This window comes from Melospiza georgiana, chromosome 4, assembly GCF_028018845.1.
Source record: "Melospiza georgiana isolate bMelGeo1 chromosome 4, bMelGeo1.pri, whole genome shotgun sequence".
NCBI classification, from domain to species: Eukaryota; Metazoa; Chordata; class Aves; order Passeriformes; family Passerellidae; genus Melospiza; species Melospiza georgiana.
Genome location: NC_080433.1, coordinates 46968768 through 46993746, shown reverse-complemented (window position 1 = coordinate 46993746; position 24979 = coordinate 46968768). Strand labels below are relative to the sequence as shown.

The 24979-nt window shown below is 41.2% G+C and overlaps 1 protein-coding gene across 1 annotated transcript; it reads right to left on the bottom strand.

Moving 5' to 3' along the window:
• Positions 1–13836: 13836 nt before the first annotated feature.
• IL22 (interleukin 22) lies at positions 13837–15903 on the bottom strand. Its single transcript, XM_058023660.1, has 5 exons — positions 15712–15903; positions 14870–14935; positions 14633–14776; positions 14365–14430; positions 13837–13950 (listed from the first exon to the last, which is right to left on the bottom strand). The coding sequence occupies exons 1-5, from the start codon at positions 15901–15903 to the stop codon at positions 13837–13839; spliced, it is 582 nt and encodes a 193-aa protein (XP_057879643.1).
• Between the last annotated feature and the right edge of the window lie 9076 nt (positions 15904–24979).

The following is a 24979-nucleotide window of genomic DNA, read 5'->3' as shown; positions in this document are numbered from 1 at the left end:
AATGTTGCTGGAAAACCCTTGAGCCCACAAGTTTCATTTTGTCTCTTCTGTGAACTTCTATCACCGTACTTACAGGGCTGTAAGTGACACCTTTTCATTGGGCTCCAGACACCTCTGGATGTGAATCAGTAAATGTCTTACTGAACTGGCAAACTTTTCAACTGGGTGGTGTAAAAGGATGCAGGTAGATGCAAGCGCAAGGTAGCCATACCTTGAAAAAATTAATAAAAATAAAATAGTGATTTCCTATCACTCCTTTCATAAAAGAATGGGGGCTACAATTTAATAACCAATCCTATAAAATCAATTACACTTCCACAATTTTTGATACAACAATTTGATTTTCTATTGAAAAATATTGGCTATTTCAAAAAAATAGCCAATATTTTTCAACTTTTTTATGTGTTACTTGTCAGAACAAAGATAGTCTTATCTTTCTGGGTCTTGTGTAGCACTTTGTATTTTAGTCCCACTTTGGCACTCATTTATACCATAACTATGGTATAAATAATGTAGAATACCAAAGAACCAGTATTACTCAGTATTTTATAATTATAACAAGCAGAAGAAAAAACAAATTCGGGGACCAGCCCTTTTAGCAATGAAGTCAGAAAATACCTGCAAAGCTTTGTATGAGCAGCAGAACTGATGTATCCAGGTTAGTCTGAGGACAACAGAGCACACCACAAAGCATGCTGGCTTCCATGAGTAGCCTGGAAACCAGAGAAGTTCAAGGACCCTGCCCCAGAGGCAATGGGATCTCTCTTTAATGGAAAGTTAGATGTACACTATCAGCCAATACTTCAGGAACAACACAATTCTGGTAACACAAGCGAAGTTCATGTATTACATCTATACAGAATTGATAAAACTTATGACCATGAAAATGAACAAGAAAGAAAGTATCTAAGAAAAAAGTGTAAGAAAAACCACCAGAGTAGTCAACATATTAGATAAGAAAATCTTGCCTGATTTATCCTGTGTAGGGATTAAGTTTCAAAGCAACCTGTGTATGACCTATGCTCCATGTGAGTGCATGAAAACAACAGCCTGATGAAGATCCTTTCTTCCCTGCTTTATTGTGAGCCACAGAATTTTCTTGATCTACAAGAGCTTATTAGATATTATTAACATTAAATTCTCTTGGTCTGTGGAGAATAAACATGTACAGCTAGCACTTCTGCAAAATTCTGTTAGTCCGTTTAAGGTAACAATCATACGACTCGTTGTTTTGCAGCTTAAATGGCTTTTTGATCTCCATCCACAAAAAGCCTTGTCTAGTTTCTTACTTAGGAATCTTCTCACTTTTCACAATTTCTGTTTATTTCGTTTCCTGTTAGTACGACTAGAATTAAATGTCGTGTACTTCCTATGAACATTACTCATATTTGCTTAACTGCTGCTAACGTTATGCTTTCTCTTAGGACTATACCAATTTTTTTTGCTTCCTTATCCTGTTTGAATCACTTTGATCCTCTGAAAAATAAGAGGTCTTCATGAAGAGGTGTAGTACTTGTCCTCAGAAACATGATTTGATAAACAACAAAGAAGTTTAGAGATATTTTACAAAAACTGAGGGTGACAACACTACTGTTAGGGCATAAAATTTGAGATACCCCAGTACCTCCCTTGGAGAGAGTAGTTTGGAGAAGAGAGGCTTCTAGCATTCAATACTGAGCCTGCAATTTTCTAAAAATGGTTGTAATGAAATCATAGGTAAACCCTGAATACCCACCAGAGTTAAACTGTTTCTTGAGACCTTCTGTTAGTATAACAGGAACCCTTGGAGCTGCTATAGGTCTTGTACAAGTTCTGTACAAGTACAGAACTATTATGAGCCTGTTTTTCAGGCAAGGGTATCAACATTACCCACGCAAACTCAGCACACAGGCACCCAGTGATCCACTACCAGTAGCCTCAGCAGTCATAAAAATCAGGGGAACAACAGAATAGCACAGAGAGATGGCACCAGCAGCTACAGCTTGCATACTATACACACACTGCTCTGGCTAGGAAAAATAAACCTGCATAAATGAAATAAGGACAGTGCAAAGAAAATGAAAATCACTGGATGTCCATGACTGGATATCAGCCTGGTGCTTTTCCCATCCCTGTGCACAGAATCCCTGTTCACCCACATTTCATGGTGCCTGTCTGGGTGTCCCCAGCTGCCTTTGCCAAAGAGCAACAAAGATTTAGTCAGAAGTGACCTGGGCAAGTCATCTTGTCCAAGAAGGGCCACCTACAGCTGCTTGTCTGGGACTGTGTTTAGTCAGCTTTTGAATATCTCTGAAGATGAGACTTCACAATCTCTCTGGTCAACCTGTGCAAATTTTTGGTCACAGTAGAAAACTGTCTTATGTTCTGGTGGAATTTCAGGGATTTTAGTTTTTTCCCATTGCCTCTTGTCCTGTCACTGGGCACCACTGAGAGGAGCCTGGCTCTCTTCTTTGCTTCCTCTTTTCAGGCATTTGTACACATTGGTGAGATCTCCTTGACTCTTCCCTGAGCTGAACAGTCCCAGCTCTCTCTGCTTCTCCTCAGACAAAAGATGCTGCAGTCCTTTAATTGTTCTGTGGCACTTCACCAGCAGGTCCACAAATCCAATTCTCTCAGAAGTTTTTCACTCTATGCCTTACACAAACCTCATAAAAATTTTAAGGTATTAAGTAAAGCAGAAATCAGACTCAAACCCAGATGATGAAGACAAACTAAACCAAATCCACCCAAAACAAAACAACCCTAAACATAATAACATTTTTCCTTCATTTGCACTCCTTTGCACTTTATGTATAACAACTTCTGAGTAAACTTCAGATGTAAATTGCTATAAAACATGATGTAAGTCCTCTGTCATTCTCAGGAGTAGTTCAGGTGGTGGATCTCCCTCTGCTACTGGCCTGCTTCAGTGTTTCAGTTTGGTGACAGATGGCTGACAATTATGTGTCAAGCTGGTTTTTCTTCAGAAATACGATTGGAAGGTTCAGTACATTCAGTCTTTTCAGAGATAGAGTTTTTGAAACCACCACCAAGGTACTAGAACTGAAATTTTGCATTTGTGCACAGAAATAGACAACAAATAAAAAAATAGTTTTCTAAGCAGTACCAGTTTTTATGGCCAACTGCTTCAGAAGAATGTTCAATGCTATCTGAGTAATAGTCAAGATACATCTCGAATGTCCAGTTACATAGCTAAAATTAGTAATCACTTTCTCATTGGACAAGGAGTTGAATTTTATATAAAACCCTTATGCATATAGCCTTTACTAGTCACACACATGTAGTCTTGCATTTGAGAATAGAGATTATGAAAGAAAGAGATATGAAAAAATGTTTGAGCATCGTTCCCATCAACCAGTCAAGAGATCTCATTTAGCAACAATTATTCAATCCCCAAACTCTTTAGAAAACATTTGCTTGCCACCACAAAACTGACAGTAGGAAATCCCTGCACAGCAGTATTTCTGCAGAGTGTTCAGATGTGCCAGCAATAACAGTTCAGCCTTCCCACGTGGCTGATCCACACTCCTTGTCTTCTCTTGTGACATACAGGAGTGTTCAAAAGTCTGTGACCTGCTTTCTCTTATAATGTCATCATGGCATTAACAAAAGGTTGTACTAAAATTACAAAAGGAAAAAGCCAACCTCATGGAAACCTGGGTCTGGTTCTGGGGGAGGAGGATGTCCACAGCTGCTGGGTTGGTAGAAGTGTGTCAGTTTGCATGGCACAACTCTTGTCCTGGAAAACTTGTCCTCCTTCTACTTTTGTGCACTATTTTTTTCAGTTTTCTCTCTCCCCACAATCTTTTTTAACCTTCATTCTTGCTTCTTTTTTCAAAATATTTTAAAGTTCTTTTCCCCCTCTGTTCTCTTAACCCAGGACACTCCTGAGTATCTTGGTAATACCAGCACAGGCTGCCCATGCAGCTCTCTATGTGTTACACCCCCTGGGAGCTGGGCTGCAAGACTGGCATTGAACCTCTCTGCTGATGTGCCCATGCTAATGCCAGGCAATAAATTGAACCACAATATGAAAAATCACTTTCTATTTTTTTTTTCTCTTTTTTTTTTTTTTTTTTTTTTGCAAGAATAGTCCTTCATTAGAAAAAACAAAACCAACAAACAAAAAACCCCTATGTAGGAAATATTGCTTGCAATGAGAATACTTGCACTTCAGTAAAGAGGTGAAGTCATCCATTTGGTTTGCAGCTAAAGTTTTTCTGCTTACTGAAAGCTGAATCCTAGCTTTAGCCAGGCAATTTTGAACAACAAAGAAAATCTCCAGCACACAAAAATGTAAAAAACTGGTCATGTCATCTCTCAGGTCAGCTCCCTCACATGTGAGATTTGTTCCAAAATCCTGGCCACTGTTGGACTCTCCCACAGGACATCTGCCACCTTGACCCCCCAGTGCAGGAGCACAGAACAAAAGCTAGAGAAGCAACAGTGCAGCAAGCAACAAAGTGATTTCCCTGAGGGATTTTCTGTTTGGGAGTGCTGTTCTCCTCCGGTGAACTTAAACCCACAGGCAATAAATGTGCTTCCCTCCGTTGTCTTTCCCTCAGAAGCATCCTTGATCCCTTTCAGTCAGAGATTGCTGCACGGGAACCATCTCCCCAGCACCTTCGTGGCTCCAGACTTTCCACTTCCCACTGCGCATTTTCCTTCTTTGTGAAGTGCTGCTTCCAATGAACCCCATCAGTAGAGGCACTTTTGGGGGAAATTTTACTTATTTAATTATCAGACATGGTCGCATCTGGCACTTTTTGCTAGAAAATATATAGAAGACAAGTAATGATTTGTTTGTGAGAAGTTCTAAAGCATGTAAAGTCCCATGGCACAGGTCATTAGAGAAGTACCTGATGGTGCTGTAAAAGAAGAGTTTGTTTTGGCAGGATTTATAAAATAGAGACTGCATTGTAAACACTCCTAAAAGTTATAGAAAAATAAAATATTGCAAAAAATTACTAGAAAAAAAGAAAGAAAAATGCCACAGATGTCAAAATATCCATTGAAATTTTCACTTTAGATCAATAAACTTTTGATGATTTTTCCAATTAAAACAACAGAAAACTTTATTTTAGAAACTTAGGAAATTTATTTTAGAAACCTAAGAAACTTTCTAAGAAAATTGAGTACAGGTTATATCTAATAACTTGCTGGTTTGGAGTTTCACTCTTTAGTCTGTTTCCAGGGTCTACTTTTTACTTAGAGTGTAGCACAGTATGTAAACACATGCACAACACTTTAAATTACAGAAATCTTTTAACAGATGCTTTCTTTAAGAGTTTCTTGAACAAAAGAGAAATATTAAATCTCTTAATATTTGCAGACTTATTAGAGCTTTTAGAGAAGCCTTTTATGCAAAGTTACAGACAGCACTGACTTTGCCAACTCCCATACATCCAATTCATATTGTAACTGTGACGAAAGTTTAAATCATGTAATACTTGTAGGAGTAAAGCAAAATGAATTAGTAAGTCCTTAATGCACTCCATATGAAAACAGCAACTTTTAACTTTTTAAGCTATGATTTGCAGAGAACAATGAATGAACACCTTTTTGTTGTTGTTTTTTTTTTTTTTTTTAATGTAATATCAGTGCTGGGCTTACCAGCTTTTAAGTTTACAGAAGAAAATCACTCTTGTGTAGAAAAGCAGAAAAACATTTTTTAAATCAAGTTAAAATGACCTTTAAACTCAATAAAATCTTTAAAGATATGATTTGCTACAAAGAATAAAAACAAAACAAAAAATTCTTTGCCATAATTTTTCTGATTATTTGTATTACTTAAATCAACAAAAAGAGGTTAATTCTATAGTTCACTGTGTGGGCTGGAAAAATCACATGGTAGCCTTGATTTTAATTACTTTTTTCCCATCAGTACAAATTTTCAGTACTTGTACTCATTTGTGATGAAGCTTTTATCAGTTCCAAATACACATGGGTTGGGAAAGGTTTCCTCAGATTTCCAGGTTTAGGTTAGATTATCTGAAAGCAAATTTTTACCCATGAGAATTCCTTTTCTTGAAAAAAAAGGCATTTTTGTACCAAATTTTGCTTTGTTTAGCTCAGCAGCTCCAAAAAAACCACATTTGTTGCCTTGATCTTCGGACAACATGATTCAAAACTCTCAGATAAGCCCTTCAAAGTATTCTAGGTCTGAAATGTTTGCCCAAACCTCTGAACACATAAAAGTTTATTTTTATCATTCTGTTGCTTTGGGAAAGCAAACATTTTATTTATGTGCTATTTATATGGCAAGGAACAGGAGGTAATTTATCAATCTCTCTTATCTCAGTTCTGATAATGAGGTTACAGTATAAGCCTAAGCCTGCCAGCCAAAACTTCATACTGCAGGTCTAAGAAATTTTCTGGTTTACTCTTCACCAGTGTAGCAAAAAATGAGTTGCTCCTGTCTTCCTATTTTCAGAGAAACATCACATATTCACCTCCCCTTAAAACATTCTCTCTTATTTATTCATTTCCAGTGACACTGGGTTACCAACAGGAAGTGAAGTCCATAACTGCAAGTACCAATGGAAAGCAGTTAGGAACTGAAAACTGAAATCTAATGCAGTTACATTCTTACTGCTAGAACATTTCCAAAGTAAAATGGCACAGAAAAAGCTTCTTCATTCTGGTTCCTTCACTTGCCCTCAGCTTGACCCATGAGCACCGCACCACCCTGAAGCCCAAGCCTGGGATCTGAAAGGCCCAGACACAGCCCCGAGGCTGAGTCTGAGCTTGGTGTTGGGTCTGAGCTCATCACACATCACACATAACACAGCACACGTCACACGGCACACAGCACACAGCACACGTCACACGTCACACATCGCACATCACACGTCACACCACACACCATGCACCACACACCAACACCACACACCACACACCACACATCACACATCACACACCACACATCACACATCACACACCACACATCACACATCACACATCACAAGTCACACGTCACATGTCACATGTCACGCGTCACACGTCACACACAACACATCACATGTCACACGTCACAGGTCATACCTCACACGTCACACATCACACATCACACATCATCATATATTACATGTCACAGGTCACACATCACACGCCACACATCACACATCACGTCACACATCACGTCACACATCACATCACACACCACACACCAACACCACACACCACACACCACACATCACACATCACACACCACACATCACAAGTCACACGTCACATGTCACGCGTCACACGTCACACACCACACATCACATGTCACACGTCACAGGTCATACCTCACACGTCACACATCACACATCATCATATATTACATGTCACAGGTCACACATCACACGCCACACATCACACATCACATGTCACACATCACATCACACACCACACACCAACACCACACATCACACATCACACATCACACATCACACATCACGCATCACACGTCACACGTCACATGTCACAGGTCACACCTCACACGTCACACATCACACATCATCATACATTACATGTCACAGGTCACACATCACACGCCACACATCACACATCACATGTCACACATCACATCACACACCACACACCAACACCACACATCACACATCACACATCACACATCACACATCACACATCACGCATCACACGTCACACGTCACATGTCACAGGTCACACCTCACACGTCACACATCACACATCATCATACATTACATGTCACAGGTCACACATCACATGCCACATGTCACACATCACGTCACACATCACATGTCACACATCACATCACACACCACGCATCACACACCACGCACCACACACCACGCATCACACGTCACACGTCACATGTCACATGTCACACATCACACGTCACACATCACACACCACACGTCACACATCACATGTCATACGTCACAGGTCACACCTCACACCCTCACACACCACACATCATCATACATTACATGTCACATGCCACACATCACACATCACGTCGCGCATCACATGTCACACATCACACGTCACATGTCACGTCACACACCACACATCACCCATCACCCATCACACATCACCCATCACACACCACACACCACACATGACACATGACACATCACACAGGGCTGATGGAGGCACCAGGCTCTCCGTGCCTGCCAGCCCTGCCGCTGACAGGGCGAGGGCTCAGCTTTGCCAGCTGGCTTTCTGGCACCAAAGCTAGGGCAGATGACTCATATGAGGCTACTATCAAAATGAGGGGAATATGTGGTGCTTCAGCAATTTGCAGGATCAGAGTCTTGGTCACTGATTTGTTTCGAGTTCCCAGAAATCCAAGTCGGGTAAGAACTGAATCATTGGTAGATATTAAATGAGGGCACGGTGACCACACTGAGCAGCTCCCTGTTTTGGAGGCTACAAAACATGTGCATATGTGCATATCTCATGTGCAAGTAACTGTCCTGCATTTTCTGAGCCACACATGGCTCCCATCAAGCCAAGATGCTTTCCTAAACTGAATTGAACCTCTATCACACAGAGGAGAAATGAACACAGTGTTGATGTTCACATTAATGACTACAAACCAGTCATATTTTTTGCCAAATGCTGTCCTTGACAAACAAGCACAGTACCTTTTTGAGCTGTCAAAGTAAAAATAAGCCCCAGAGCTGATAACATCCCCAAATCTGGTAATATCTACCTTAAATCTTAGTCACACCGTTTATTAATTTATTTGGTCATAACATAAGAAAAATAGAGAACCTGGAATCTCTTTCCCTATTCAAAACTGTCAGGACTCACATTATAAAGGATGACTCCTGAAGGAGAAAAGCTGGTCAAACCAGAAACTTTACAGATGTTTTTGGTAAGAAGTAGGACAAGGTCTGAGCATTTTTAGACCAACAATAAATACAAGGTCACCGCAAAGACAAGTAGCATCTAAACTTTATTTTGGAACCTCTGCTTCTCAAACAAGTGTTAACGCACTAGATTTTCACAAAAAAAAACCTTTTATCAGAACAGTCCAAATCATCACTTCCATTATCTGTGTTGAAACCTTTCTTTTTAATTTTTTTTTTTTTTTTGGTAATAGAATTGAGCCTATAAATACACAAACAAGTCTGATCTTACACACTTTGGAGTCAATAGGAGCTTACTTTCTCCCTTCTGTGGAGCAGGACCAGACACAGGATGAACTGATCCATTGGGGAGCTCTTACATCACAAGGCCTAATCAGAAAGTCAATCTTCATGATTGCACAGCTTTTAGACTTTACCACAGATGCATGATTGCCCCATTCTTTTCTCTTCTTGAGGAACATCATCAATATTCTTTAAATGTGCAGTAGGAGTCAGAAATCTTTCTTTTGGAAAAAAACTGTAGAATAAAGAGAACTTTAAATTGGTGCAATTTTGCAGTTTTTGGAAACCAACATCACTTTGCATTCAGTCATTTGAAACTAGGGCTACAATTTCCAGGGGAAAAGCCTTACTGGTTCTTGAAGAAACAACCATAAAACAGTTTCAAATAAGCCAGTTAAATACATATTCATGAGTCTGCTTTTTTTTTTGAAATATTTTTATCCATGCTCCCCATAGCTGAAAATAAAATGTTTTTTGTTTAGAAGATAGCCTTATTTTTTTTTAATCAAACTTGGATAAGAAAACTGGCCAGATCCTGGAAATAATAAATGCTGTGCTTTAATCCTTCATACTGGAAAAATATTTACATTTGGGTCCCATGAGCTAGTTTGCTGAGGAGAAATGGTTCTTCCCAATATAATTTTTACTTTAATTTCTCCTTAGGGGAGGAAAGATGTAGGAATCTTTACTTTTCAAACCATTCATCATTGAATTCCAAATTAAACTATAGAAATTGATATATGTGTACTTGCCGGGGATTTGTAATATAAAAGTTAACAGAGAGAGTGATTTCCTAGACTTGAGAAGAAATCTTTTCACTTGCATTGCTCTTTAGCACTTTTGTTAGTGGTGAAGTACTTGCAGTTAATCTGATAATATCTGCAGTGTTAACCAATGCAAAAGGTGTCACAAATGGATACGTGCTATGAATCATATGCAGCCCCAGAAGTGCCACCAGCCTTGGCACAGTCTGTATTTAGTTACCTCACCCAAATCTGACTTTCTAACAAACATTCTTGAATGTTTGTTAGAAATAGAATCCTGATCTGGATCCCCAGAGAGGTTGCATTACTTTCCATCTTAAATATGTTATTCTATGTAATTTTTTTTTTTTTTTTTGATAGTGGCCTGCCAACAATACCCAGGGTCCCACAGAACTGCATTGCAGGTTTTTCCTTCTTTCTGTGGTCATTACCTTGACTGAAAAGTTTGTCAGGCATTTACTGCTGCTCACTGCAATCCATACCTCCAGAGCAGCTAATTGTGTAGCTAAGCGTGCTTTAAAGCACAAGCTGACATAATCACATGCCACTGATTTATGAACAGGATAGCTTCAACATTTTGCACTGCCTAGAATATACTTCCAGTAGCAAATTGGAAATATCAACCCTGTATTATTCTAGGTCACTTGGGGAGTATATATTCACACATTGAATATCTAATCTCTTAAATGAGTAACACTCCAGGCAATATATTTAAGACATGTTTCTTAAACTGTCACCAATACTTACTCAGCAGGATGTGGAAACTTCTGTTCATGCTTTGGGTTCTTCTCTCTTCAGTACATGACATTTCAGAGGCAGTTTTATAAATGTTTTACAATTATCTGTGTTGGGAAAAAAAAGCCTGTTCTGGTCACCTAATGTAAGAGAAGGGGAGGAAGAGTCGATGAAACGCTAATTTGACAGTAGAGTGGTCTGTGAATTTCTGCCCAGGAAGAGGTCCTGGAGCCCCTGTAGGGGAGGTGTCCTCAATGTGGAGCAGGTGCTTTCCCTAAGGGTGCTAGTCGAGGATCTCTGGGAATTCCAAACAGCTCGTGACTTGGAGGCAGAAAATGGAAATGAAAATAGGGCAACAGGAATTAGAATTGCACGAATAATGGAGTTTCTCTTTAGTGGCCCAACCAGAAAATTAGGCCAAAATAATTCATTTTGTGTAGGCTCAAAGCACTTGTCCAACTCAAAATGAAACAGCTCATTTTGCTTACAAATCTCTTTTCAACCTTTGAAAGAAATGCACCTAAAACCAAAACACTAACTATTTAGAAAATGTCAGAACAAAACATTTCAGCAAGATTTTCCCTTTTTGAGCTGGAACTATTAACTGGATTAAAACCCAGTTTGCCTGACTGAAACTGCATTTTTATTTTCTTTTGATCAATAATTGTTTGTCCCAGACATTTCCTCCATTTAAGGGAAACCTATTTGAACTTCTACTTCCTTTGTTCAAAACTGACCATCACCACCACCCTTCACACATCCTCAAGTCACACATACCCTGAAAGAAAATCTGAGAAGGAAATTCTACAAATTTTGCTGTGTGGCATTTCCAGGGCTCCAGCTCATGAGGTTTCTGTGGTACAGTCTTCCAATTGGTGGCTTTTAGGTTTGGAGAAGTTAATAATTAGTCAACTTCATTTTTATGCCTTTGTGGACAAACGGATTTTAATCTGCCCAGTGTGGAAAACTTGAGACTGATTTGACATTTCTGGGTAGGGTAACTTGGTAAGGACAGTGCAGAAGAGACCTAAAGGAATCAGAAGAAGGAAATAAGTTATTCATCCATTTGTGAAGCGATTTTATCAACAAGGAACAGCATGTATGTGGCTCATGGTCTGGTCTTTATCATTAAGGAAGAAAACAGGTACTTTTAGCGTAAATTGTGTTATCCTGCCCAAAGCCACAACCTTTATAAACTTCTAATGCAGACCAGGGAAATGACACCTGTATAATTCCTCTTCTCCTCCACTGACTGTAAAGGGAGACAGATGTAGTTCAAGAAGACACTGTGCATGTCAAAGGTCAGTGAAGTGAACTATTCATTTGGTGTTAACCTCCCTTCCTTTGCTGTCAGTTATCACAAGTTTGAATGATAAGAGAAAGAATGCTGGCCAATAGCTCTTGACAACACCATTCCATATCCCAGAAGAGAGCAAATATATACCAAACTGAATATGTAATAAAGGTTAAATCCCTGAAACTGTCATGCAGTACCAGATCCTGGCTGCCTGTCATTTATGGGCCACTTCTGCCTTGACTGTGACTAGATATGTAAATCATGCCTTGTGATATGCAAATGAAAGTGTGGGGAAAAGTAAATCATGTTGAATGAATCTAGTTTGACAGGTAACAGGCATCCATCACTCAAATGGATCAATATGCTGGTCTAATATGTGATTTCCCACAAGAAAGTGCTGTGATTTCAGTTCACATAAACTATGTTCAAAACAGGTAAGGACGGATGCTTTAAAATCCATCTTTAATTTGCTCTGGCTCAGGAGCAACACTTTTTAAATGTGGACATGATACTTGTTGCCCTGATGAATAAATGGTAAGGCCTCACTCAAGAAGACTTCAGCAGTTGCTGGAATCTGCTGTTACATATTTCTGATTATTTGGATGCTTTTCACCCCTTTAGCCTTGGTCCAATCACCAGTTTCCCTGGCTACACCAGAGCAACTCTTTTTTCTTTCCAGGAGACACTGCTCAAGGACATGACAGGATAAACACAGACTGAACAGTGACTCGGGGACTTGGGGGTTTTTCTGCCTTGGAGTTTGTGTTGAGAATAGGCACCAAGCATTCTCTTCTGAAGGACTCTCAGATCCCTGATGCTGCAGAGCACCATTTGTGCTCAGTATGCTGTGGATGGGCAGTGGGAACGCAGAGCTCTGAGTTTTCATTAGCAGCTGTTGCCTGTTTGTGTCATCTGGCCCATGGGGACAGTTTGGGACTTTTCAGCAGCAGCAATTCAAGGGGGGATCTTGTCTCTGCGTGTACCGAGGCAGAACCAGTGAAGCAAACCAATGGCTTTCAGGAGTGATGCTGTTTCTCCCACCATCCCCTACAAGGAAGGCTGACTGACATGCTGCCCACTGAGCCCTGGCCTGTGAGAAGCCAGAATTTCAGGCTTATGGTGAAGAAGCACAGCCCCAGGCAGCGCTTGCATCCTTCCTGGGCACAAGAGCACAGCCACTAGTCCAGCAGCTCCACAGGTGCAATGTGTGTCATCTCCCTTGTGTTTGAAGAAAAGACAAAAAGCTCTGCAAATGGCAATATTTGAGGACCAAAATATTTATTATAATAAATTAAAGCATTTATAAAACGTTCCATCAGCATATAAATATCACACAGGAGTGTTAATTTCTGGTAAAGCTTCATAAATACATTTCCTTGAATATTTTTCAATTAATCTATATAAATAAAAGTATTTTATAATTATTACCTTAAAATAAATTACTGTTAAATACAAAAGACAAAAATTACTTCTGAAATACCAGCTTTTCAGGCAAAGGTCAGAAGGGGGCAACATATGCAAAAGAGATTTCCAGCTAGGAGGCTCAAAATATCCAGGCTAAAACATCACATCAAAACATCACGGCCTTAAACAAAGCTGATTCATAGGTGTCAAATGTCAGTGTGTAAAAGACAGAAATGGTTGCCTCGTTCCTGTGGGGACGAGGAGGACAGAACAGTGCTTTTGTGAATAACTAATGCCCTGCGTTGCAATCAAGAGGCAATGTCCTGGAGTTCTCATTTTCAAAGAAGGCAGCAGTATCCATCCTGTCTCTGCCCACTTAGTTTTCTAGTTTTGACACAAGTGAAACATATACTGCATCTAGGGGGAATGGACATAGTTGCAGCTAATCAATTTGAGTTATTGCAAGAGATCTGCAGAGACGTCTCTTCAAGCCTGGTCCAGAATTTTTTCAATTTTTCTTCTTGTTCCCTCCCTTCTTTGGGGCATCAGTACAGGCATTTTCCATGTAGTCAAACAGTAAATCCAGCTCTCCAATGGCTTTAGTCTTTCCATTTTCTCCCAACTAGAAAAGAGCAGAATGCAAATCTTAACAAATAGGTTTGGGGGTTTTTTTGACAATTGAAATTAGGATTGTCACAGAAACTGAATCAATAATTTACTTTCCTAATTTTCTTACACAGTTCTGCTAGTGTCATTTTATCATAAGATATAAATTAGTTTGTTCAAATCCAGACTAGCATATAAGTTTCCTGAAACCTAATTTTTTAAGGTTTAAATTCCCACAACATGTGCAGAGAGCTAACAGGACAAGTGAGGGAGGGCTAGAAGGGGAAATACCATTTATCTCCTATTTCATGCCCTTGTAGGCTTCACGTCCTAAATAATCTTGAGTTTGTTTCATAATTAGGTCAGCCTTAATCCAGCTAAAGGACTGGGGTTTGAAACAGCTTTTTCTAAATGTCTGGGGAAAATGTACCTGTTCCATTTTGTTCTTCATTTGTTCCAGGTTCTTTTCAATGTGGTCTCTCTTTCCTGAGAATTGCTAAAAGAAAGGAAACATCAGACATAAGATGGACAGATATATGCAGTGAGGTACTATTTTTTTTTTCACACCTTTCTATTAACTCTGACTTTCATATCTTTGATCTGAGGTTTCCTTTCATATCACTGCCTTTTGCCAGTGCTTGTAGCATTCTGAGATTTAGGAGCAGCAATGAGAGGGAGAGAAACGCAATGTTACTCACACAGCTGCTGAGCTCTGAGGTCAGGGATGCCAAGAACTGTGCCACCTCCTCAACATAAGGGTACTGGCTCTTGACTTCAGTGAGGAGAACATCTTTTACTACGAGCTCCACAACCCTCTTCATCATGTAGCAGCGGTTGCTTTCCTATGTATGAAAGTAAAGCAATGTTAAATCAAGGCAAGAGATCGTAAGTGCTGCAGAGGGATGCAAAGAGCAGACTCCTCATGTAAGGCTTACCCTGATGTTAGCAAAGAGCTGCTGCCCAATCAATCTGTTGTCCGTGTCCTTGTCTGAGGCGCTGGCCTGACAGGAAAAAGGAAGAGTCAGGTGGTGTTGGGAATCTTACTTAAAAATTAATAATAAACCCAGAAGTTTTCATCAGCAATGAAAGTGCAGGTGAAATGAGGGAATGGACCCCACAGTCTGTTACAGGTAGATAAGCTTGGACATCGTGTCTGTTTCTCCTCTCAGCTGGGTGAGATTCAAGGTCAGTATCAGAGGAAAATAAATAAGCTGAGGTCTGAACTCATATCCCCCAGTTGAAAGTCAGAAGTCATCGTGGTTATGGTGACTAAACCAGATACTGCAGGTGGCCGACCTCACAGTGGCCCACAGTGCTGCAGGGAGGTGCTCGGTGGTGTGCACCCAGGGACACCCACCCACGGCAAAAGCAGCCAGGAAACTTGCCCAGCAGAGCCCTGAGGGACACCAGAGCATCTGCTTGGCTGTGACTGGAGTCATGGACAGGCCCAGCTCCAAATGGCCTGAGCACACTCAGAAATTTAATGTCATATTTCACAATTTACTCACTTTGGCAGCAGCTGCTTGACAAGAAGCAGCTGTGCTGTTCCAGGGGCTGCCTTTCCCTTGGGGAGCAGCAGGAGGAGAGGCAGCAGCTTCCCCTGGCTGCACAGCCAGCAGGCAATAGACCTGCTCCAGACACCCAACCTCTGCCTTAACTGCAAATCCATTTCTTTTTATCAGGGGAGAGAGGGAGGAATGCCAAAGGCTAGAAGTCACAGCACCAAGAGAGGAGTAGGTCCCCAGACCCCACCATGAAGAGCACACAATGACTGTACCGTTTTGGCCAAGGTGTAGGTGCGATTCCTGATGTAGGGCTGCTGGAAGTGGATCTTCCTGAGCCTGCAGGCATGATGGGCACCGGGAGCCCCTTTCAGAGGCAGAGAGCTGGTGAGAAGAGGGAGGCAGCAACAGCAGCAGAAGAGAAGCCATCCTGGGAAGCTGCTGGCCGAGGTGTGCAGGGAGGCCATGGCTCGGGGTGCGGCAGCGTCCGTCCCAGCGGCTGCAGAGCGGGCTCAGCACTGCACAGGAGACAAGGCAGCGTTAGCACCGGGGAGAGCGCGTCAAAGTGAGAGCAGCACGAGGGCTGCAAGCCTTACCTTTGCTGTGATTCTTGGTGTGCTCTGCAGGAGGTGAGCTGCACCTTATATAGGGCCACCAACATCTCTCTCAGCTTTTTTTTTGGGGTACTGGTGGTGAAATAAAAATGACATCAGCAAGTCTCTTACTTTCCAGTATCCTCTTCTGAGAACTACCTAACCACTTCAAAGCCCACAAATACAACTTCAAGGCCATCATAATCTTTAGTTTCCTATAAAAAAAACCAAATATTCATGTGGGGCAAAGCAGGGGCTTTTACCAGGGTAGGAATCCTGACTTCTTTTTGCATAAAAATATTTGAGAATTGTAGGAGTTTGTGCCTCCTGTCCTAATTATTACGCACTCATTGATTGACAATTTGATGGCAGAAAACCATCAAATCTTCTGTGGTACAAGACTGGTTTCACTGCTGCTGACTGGTGCACACAAGTGATCAGAGATTGTATGAGAACCAAAACACTGACCACCTGTGGCTCCTACCCTGAAAATACCTTTCCCCACACAGTGGCCCAGTGGAGTCACTGGCCATCTGCACATCACTGTGCAATCCTCCCTGAGAGATCAGAAACTGTATAGGACCAACACAGCATTTATCACATGCCTGATTTCCAAATTCTGTTTTTCAAAAATATCATCTGTATTTAAGGTTGTAATCTGGTAAAATGACCAGAGCTGTGGTCATGTATCCATCCAGGTGATTTCCATGTTCCTAAGGCCCTTCTGCTAACATGCAGGCAGTGCTGCACCTTCAGTCTGAAATGCCAGGCAGTGCTCCAAACAGGACATTGCACTCTTTAGACAGTAACTTGCAACCCATCTGTAGACAGTAATGCATGAGAACACAGAACTGGTACAAATGTAAACTCTTAGTTTTCTAATACCCAAAAGGTACACAGCTGACAAACAGGAGAATAGAGACCTGGAAAACCAAGGCTTCAGCTCTGCCTCTGAGAGTGGATATCTGAGAGCTCTGAGGGTGGGCATCCATCTGGCTGGGCTCTATTCTTTGTGCCTCATGGTCTGAAATGCCCAGATCTTTTTCTTACATCTGAAAGGAAGCAGTTAAAAGCTGAGCGGAACAAGGTTTATTCCTTATCCTCCTCTGATGCCTCTGCAGCATGAATTTATCCCTCCATGTCTCAGTCCTGCCTCAGTTGCCTTTAGACACCTGCTACATCAGCACTGCACAGATCTGTGCCCTCGAAGCTGAGCCCTGGAGCCATCATCACCACCTCCTTTTCCATGCCCCTCTCAGGCACCCATTCCCATGACCAGCCTCCAGCATCTTGACTGCAGCAGGAGCAGAAACTGAGTCTGGACCCAGGATGTCAACAGTCTAGTTCACACCCAAATGTACCACAAGGCTACTCAAGAATATATTTCTAAACTCTTTTCCACTTACATTTCAAGCTAATAGTTCCAGTGGGGCTACAGGTTAATGAGAAGATGAAAGGCTGAGTTTTACAAAACCAAAGGACAGATGTGAAAGACCAAACTGGGAGAATCCTGATGGATAGGCTGATTTGAAGTATTGAGTCTCCCTGAAATGCATTTCCATTAACTGCTCCCCAGGTGTTAAACACAGTCTGATAACCAAAGTCTGCTTCTAACTGAGGTTTCTCCACCAGCTCATCCATCAGAACTGAAGTCCCATACCCACAACAGGAGCTGCGGACAGGCATTCAGGTCCCCTGTCCTCTTGTCCTTCTGGCAGGTGTTACCTCTCCATCCCTTTGGTCACTCACTCATCAGACACAGATCCAGCTTGTATGACCTCTTTTTGTGGCTCCAGCCCCATGGAAAGGGTGCATGACCTAAGCTGGTGCTGTGCCACGCCCATCAGTTCAAACCACCATGAGGAGCACACCTCATCCCTTGTCCTGATGGATATTTAAACAAAATCAGGCAGATTAATGAGGAATTAGATGCTGAATCTTTCTTCTACCCCTTCCTATGCAGTGATTACAGCATCTCTTCTGTCTTCCTGCTCTTTTATTTCAAACCATACAGTGGGACATACCTATTTTCATAGAAAACCTTAAGCTAGCCTCCCATCTGTATTGTTAGTCATCTCAGCCATGCTACTCTTTGGTTTTGCCATCATGTCCTCCTTTTGAGGCTGTTTCAGTTGTTCAGTTTACCTTGCTATTTTTCAGACACTGAGATGCTGAAATGCATATTTCAAGTTCATTAAGTTTCACAAAAACCATGTTTTGCAAATTCTGGTTTTATGACATTCCTAAAGCTTTTGCATTATTTACCCTTTTGTTAGCAGCTGTGAGTTACAACTATCTTTCATCCCTCTAGCTTACTCTGAGTATGGTCCAGCCCAAAAGCAAACAGCCAAGATGTTTCTGGACACTAGCACAGCAGACTTTACATTTCCCAAGTTCATCAGATCATTCCTGGCCTCTTCCCAGGTCTATTGGTGCCACAGAGCTATGGTGTAGCCCCAGTCATGGCTTCAGTAGTTCCTTGTAACACATCAATAGGATTTCTTTGGAAGTGGAAAAATGCCTCCCATTCCTAGGGTCTTGTGTTTCTGTCATGAGATTGCATTGAACAAAGACTAGTCACAGTTACCACGTCTTTTTCCTGGCTCACCACACCCTGGATGGGAGATGCACACCCAGCCATATATCCCATGGAAAGATGGGATAGTGCTCCAGGATCTTACTTCAGTCTCCAGCTGAAGTCCAGAAGAGACTTCATCTCTGTGTTTTCTGCTACATTTGAGGAAGGGGTTATTTTTATTCTTGTTTGAGGAGGAAATACAATAGACTTTTCAAAAGCAAGGTCTTGAAGCATCACTTAGGGTGAGCCTCAGGAAAATTGCTTGGTTAGATTCCCCTTCTCAAATGGGCTACCCTGACCTGCACAGCAGGAGACATCAGAGGAAGGAAAGCTGCCTTTCATTTAAAATGTGGTACTCTGGATGAAACCATCACTGGAGAGTCTTGCTTTGTGGAGAAAGAGTAAACTGAAAAAATGCATCTGAAAAATGAGAGGGAAGTAATTTCCCTTTCTTATTTCATGGTTTTTAATAGGTTTAATGATATTTTTCATATTTAAGGCTAGTAGCACTGTTTAAAATATGAAACTCTCACAAGAAAATATGTCCTCTGCTTTCGTTTCAATTAAAACTTACCAAAGACCTTTAATCTTCTATAATCTTCTATTTTTTTCAAGTATAATTAATTAAGGAAATTATTTTGAAATTGTTCATAGGTCACTTTTTCTCCCTGGTACCACCCCAAGAGTTAAGTGTCTATCCTATCATGTAACTCACCTATAAACTTTTGAAGTCTAATTACAGGGAACTTCCCTAATTCATTAAGAAACCATAGTGGTAAATATTCTCGACAATGACATGTTGACCCATTTTGAAGAGAGAAGATTTTTTGGGGAGGACTGGAACTCTGCATCACATCTGCTTCTAAAGCCACAGACACTTCCTTCTGACTTTGAATGAGGTCACAGGTGAGCAACCAACACTGTACTTTGATGTTCAGCTGTTGTGTATCAGCAACAATGTACCAGCATGCAGGAATTCTCTTGGGCTTTAGGACATTTTCAACCAGCCAGGATTATACTGCACTATTGGAAAAGTCAGGACTGGCCACGGGGCTGGAAATACTCTCAAGAGTGGACATGTGAAAAAGTGAGCCTGTGTACTGTGCTCTTGTGTGATGGTGTTCACAGGGGTCTTAGGATGAGGGAAGAGACGAGGATCTGACTCCATGTTTCAGAAGACTTGATTTATTATTTTATTACCTATATTATATTAAAACTATACTAAAAGAATAGAAGAAAGGATTTCATCATAAGGTTAGCTAAAAACAGAAAAAAGAAAGAATGATAACAAAAGCTTGTGTCTTGGACAGAGAGTCCGAGCCAGCTGACTGTGATTGGCCATTAATTAGAAACAACTGCATGAGACCAATCACAGATCCACCTGTTGTATTCCACAGCAGCAGATAATCAATGTTTACATTTTGTTTCTGAGGCTTCTCAGGAGGGAAAATCCTAAAGAAAGGATTTTTCAGAAAATATCATGGCTACACTCTTGGATCTTTTATTTGGCAATGAGATTCTCTCCCCTTAAACCCTTCTATGAATGGGCCATACATCATGTAACACCTAAAACTGAGCACTCAATCTCAGGTTTCAGGTCACACTCATCCCCTTATTTTGCTCCAGCTCATTTGTGAAGCACTCAGCTGTCACATTCATTTTATCTCAATTCTTCTCTGCTTTTGTCCAGACTTTCAAACTTCCAAAGATCAAAGTAGACTATAAAATTGTTTCAGCTCAAGATCCAGTAAACTTATTTTAGACAGCTCTCTGCCCAGCAATGAAAACCTCAGTCATGGAAATAAATTCTTCCCTACAAAACTTGAAAATAAGCTTTCCTGTAATCCAACCATTCCTTATGGAAACCTAGTACACAGGCAAGTGCCTTCTGGGCACAATCATTAGGAATGGCAGCAGGGATTCAATTTCTACAGAGGAAATGGTACCAATACAGAGACTGGGAGAGGACATGTAGCATTCAACTGTTATACTTTTGCTTGACTTGTTTTTTTTCTTTTTTTTTTTAAATAGGTTTAATGTTATGTAAGAAATTGTGAGTCCTTTGGAAGAAGAATGAATAGCATCAATAAAATTGCTTAGCCTGGGAATACCAGGTGATTGAAAAAGACTGGAGACCTTTCTCAGCACAGACACTGCTGAGTCAGGGCTTTTGCTGAGGCTGTGCGATTTCCTACCTTCCCTGGCTGTAACATTTTTGTAACACAGAGTAACACATTTCCTCTACCAGTAACACTTTGGCTTTTATATCTGATCTTTCATCAAAGATCTTTGTCTCTGACCCTCACTTGGTTTTGTTACATAATTTTTGGGTCTCCTAAGCATAAGATGCTATATCATAAAGTTGGTATTTCATATAATAAAACATCCAAAAGGAAGGGAAGTCATTACCTCAATTTTAAATTACATTGGGGGCGGGGGGAACACCAACAAAATAAAAACCACAGCCATATACACACAAAACAAAACAAACAAAAAAAACCCCCAACCAGAATAAACAAACACACAAATCCCCCCTTCTATTTTAAATAACTTTATTCTCAAAAACATTCATATAGTGGAGATACAAGAGAAAGCAACCTAGAGATACATTGAGACAACACTATATTGCCGCTACCAGTGTTCTTAATGTGTTAATACCATGCAATTACCAGGACCATTGAGGTAGAAACTTCTACAGCAGTCCCTAAATGATTAACTAATTAATACAAAAACAACAACAAAAAAACCCTGTGGCACTGTAACTGCAATAGATACTAGTCCAGTGTTCTTGCTTCTTCAGAAAACTCCTGCCAACATCAGTAAAACATAAAGAAGTTTTAATAAGGCTTATCAACACACAGTCAACACTCTGTTCACACAGAGGAAACAAAAGAGAATTGAGACCATGTCAGTGCACACAGCACCAAAGGCACCACTATTAACCCCTTCCACCAGATGGCAATTCTTAATTCAGAGTGTAAAGTCACATACATATTATAAGACTATCACCTTATATAGCGACCTACATGTGTCCAACTAGGTCTTGTGAACAGTCAGATCAGGTGAACTGAAACTTTAGAGCTTCCTGTTAATGTGTGGTGTGGTTGCACAGCCATGAGTCAGTAACATGATGAAGTGGAATTAATGACATACTGTAGCTGAAAGAAAACCACTCTAAATGGGAACAGAATTTTGCAAACCGGCTTATAATTCAAAATCCAGTAAGAAACAGTTATTCAGGTTAAGAAATAGCCCCAGCACCTTGGTTGAACAAGTACTAGCAGTTTCATCATGTAACAGATTAATTATATGAAGCGATTTTGAAGACTGTCCTTTGGGAAAGCAAGGCCTGATTTAGGTACAGATTTCACAGCTTCTGTTGGATTGCTCGTTGCACTCGGGGCTCTGTTAAAAGTGTAAGAACAAGAGCACTCATTTGCCAAGAGCTTGCTCTTTGCAATGAGAGCCGGGTGGTACAGCCAGAGCAGCAGATCCTGCTTAGTGTTGATGGTTCTTCAGCGGAGGGCGCAAAGAACAACTCAAGCTTCTTACTCCTCACTTTCTTCAGAGGCCATGATGATGTTGTCTACCAAAGCATGTCAGCTTTGTAAATGTGCCTGACATTATATTTATGCCAGGTAACCTTATGGCAAGGTAACTAAGGAAAAACTGTGAAGGTTTCAAGTGGACCTCAGAGTTTTTCCTTTTATCTGTGTTTAAATCTGATATACACATATACTCTCTGTGTAGGTATACATATGTGTGTGTGCTGGAACAGTAATTTTTTTCCATAGTAGCTAGTATGGGGATCTGTTTTGAAATTGTGCTGAAGATAATGGTGATAATACAGAGGTGTTTTCTTTATTGCTGGGCACGGGATCAAGATCTTTTCTGCTCTTCACCCTTCTCCATTAACAGGTAAGCTGGGGGTGCACAAGAGGTTGCGAGGGGACACAGCCAGGACAGCTGACACCAACTGACCAATATCCCACACCATGTGGTGTCACGCTCAGCACATGAAGCTGGGGAAGAGGAAGGAAGTGGGGAGACAACCTGAGTGATGGTGTTTTTCTTCCCAAGTAACCATCATGCATGATGGAGCCCTGCTTTCCTGGGCTGGACACCTGCCTGCCCATGGGAACTGGTGAATGAATTCCTCATTTTGCTTTGCTCATGTGTGGATTTTGCTTTACCTATTAAACTGCCTTTATCTTAACCCACAGGTTTTCTTACTTTTGCTCTTCTGATTCTCTTCCCCATCCCATTCCAGTGGGAGTGGGTGAATGTCTGAGTGGGGCTTAATTCTGGCTGCAATTAAATCATGGCTGTGTGTACATATGTATATATGCATGTATCATTTTTTCTGAAACTCAAAGTGTCTTTGTGTAATACTGTCATGTGCTGGGATGCCTCCAAAGCACCTACTTTAGGTTGTGAATTAGAATGCCTGGCAGGATCCAGAAAGGATGTACTTTTGGATTTCTCCTTTCTAGACCCCTTTCTGATTACTGGGTTGCTGTGACACATAAACTTAATCTGCAGATGCACCCTGTTCTGGAGAACTGGGTGCCCAGCTCTTGCAAGGTTCTCTGTGTGGACTAGGGAAACCTGCTGAGGCTCAGCTCAGCTAGAGTGAGCCTGTGAGCTCCCAGAATGGTGCTCTCGTGAGGAATGCTTATTTGTGTTTCCAGGGGGAAGCTGGCTCCAGCCTGTTTGTGGATTTTAGCTTACACGATGCAAGGCTAAAAACAGATAACAGGAAAAAACAGCATCATAATTCCTATGCTGTAGCTGCTTTTTCTGGCCCCATAAATCTCACATTCTTGACAATGATTTTACTCCAAGAGGAAACTCATTGATTCACAGAACTCTCTTGGGGGATTGTCAATAGCAGTACACTGGTCTGGGGAAGGGCTGGGGCAGGGGCTGTTGGCTTCCTGGGGATGGACACAAGTTGGAAAGCTGCTTTAGTGACATGAGAGCTGTCACCTTCTCTAATGGCTCTGTTGTAGTGAATAACTGAGCTGCCAGGACTCACTCTCAGAGTCTCAGGGGAAATGCTGGTACTATGGGCAGTGTCTGAGCACAAGTACTTCACCTTAAATAGTGTTACTTCCCTTCAAAATGGCTTCATGTAATTAATCTGTTACATGATAAAATTGCTAGTACTTGGTCAACCTAGGTGCTGGGGCTATTTCTTAACCTGAATAACTGTTTATTACTGGATTTTGAATTATAACATAGTTTGCAAAATCCTGTGCAATTCTTCCACTGTTACCTGCCAGAGAGCAATGTCACCAGAAGTCAGATTAGGAGAATGTATTAGTACCTGGGCTCCAAGAATTTTTGAGTGAAGAAAGCTGGTGGCTGGTAAATAATTTCATTTCCTTTCACCTTACAGCAACACACACTGGGTTTTGGGGCTGTGGCCCTTGGGTGCAGAGGGAAACTCCAGCTACCTGACATTGGTAAAGCCAAACCTGTTTTCAGAAGGTTGTTACTGACCACACAAGAATCCATCAGCAACTTAGTAGATGTGGATGTATTAATGGAAAAACCCCTACACAACATACTCATAGTGATTAAAGTACCACTAGATGACTACTTACTGAGTGGCTTTGTGACTTAATTCAGACTGTATATGCAAAACCAGTTAGAGAATCAGAGAGTAAGCTGAGTTGGAAGGCACCCACAAGGATCACCAAGTCCAGCTCCTGGCTCTGCACAGCATCATTCCCAGTCACTCCATATGCCTGAGAGCATTACCCAAATGCTTCTTGAACTCAGATAGGTTTGGTGCTCTGGCCACTGCCCTGGGGAGCCTGTTCCAGTGCCCTACCACCCTCTGGGTGAAGAACCTTTTCATAACATCCAACCTAAACCTCCCCTGACACATCCTTAGGCCATTCCCTCAGGTCCTGTCACTGGGCACCACATTGAAGAGATCAGTGTCTGCCTCTCCTCTTCCCCTCCCAAGGAAGTTGCAGACTGCAATGAGGTCTTCCCTCACCTCCCTTGACCAGCTGGTGACGAGTTGGGAACAGCTGAAGACATTCAGACTTACTGACCGGGTCAGCTATTACTGTGCTGGTTTTGTAAATCTTGACCTTGAGTTGACAAGCTCACAAGGTTGTTTGTTCCTGAGATACATCTTCTATTGACAGCTGCCTTCCTCCTTATGTTTCACAAGTTTCCTTGACAAAAAACAATACACATTCAGTGCATAGCACACACTTGTAATTATTAATAAAGGGTGCACTTTTGAACATTTTTTCCATGTTCAGCTTGCTTGAAAGCACAACAGGAAATATGTTTGAAGGCTGGTCTGAAATATTTAGAAAAACCAGAATTCCTCTTGAATGAGATACACAT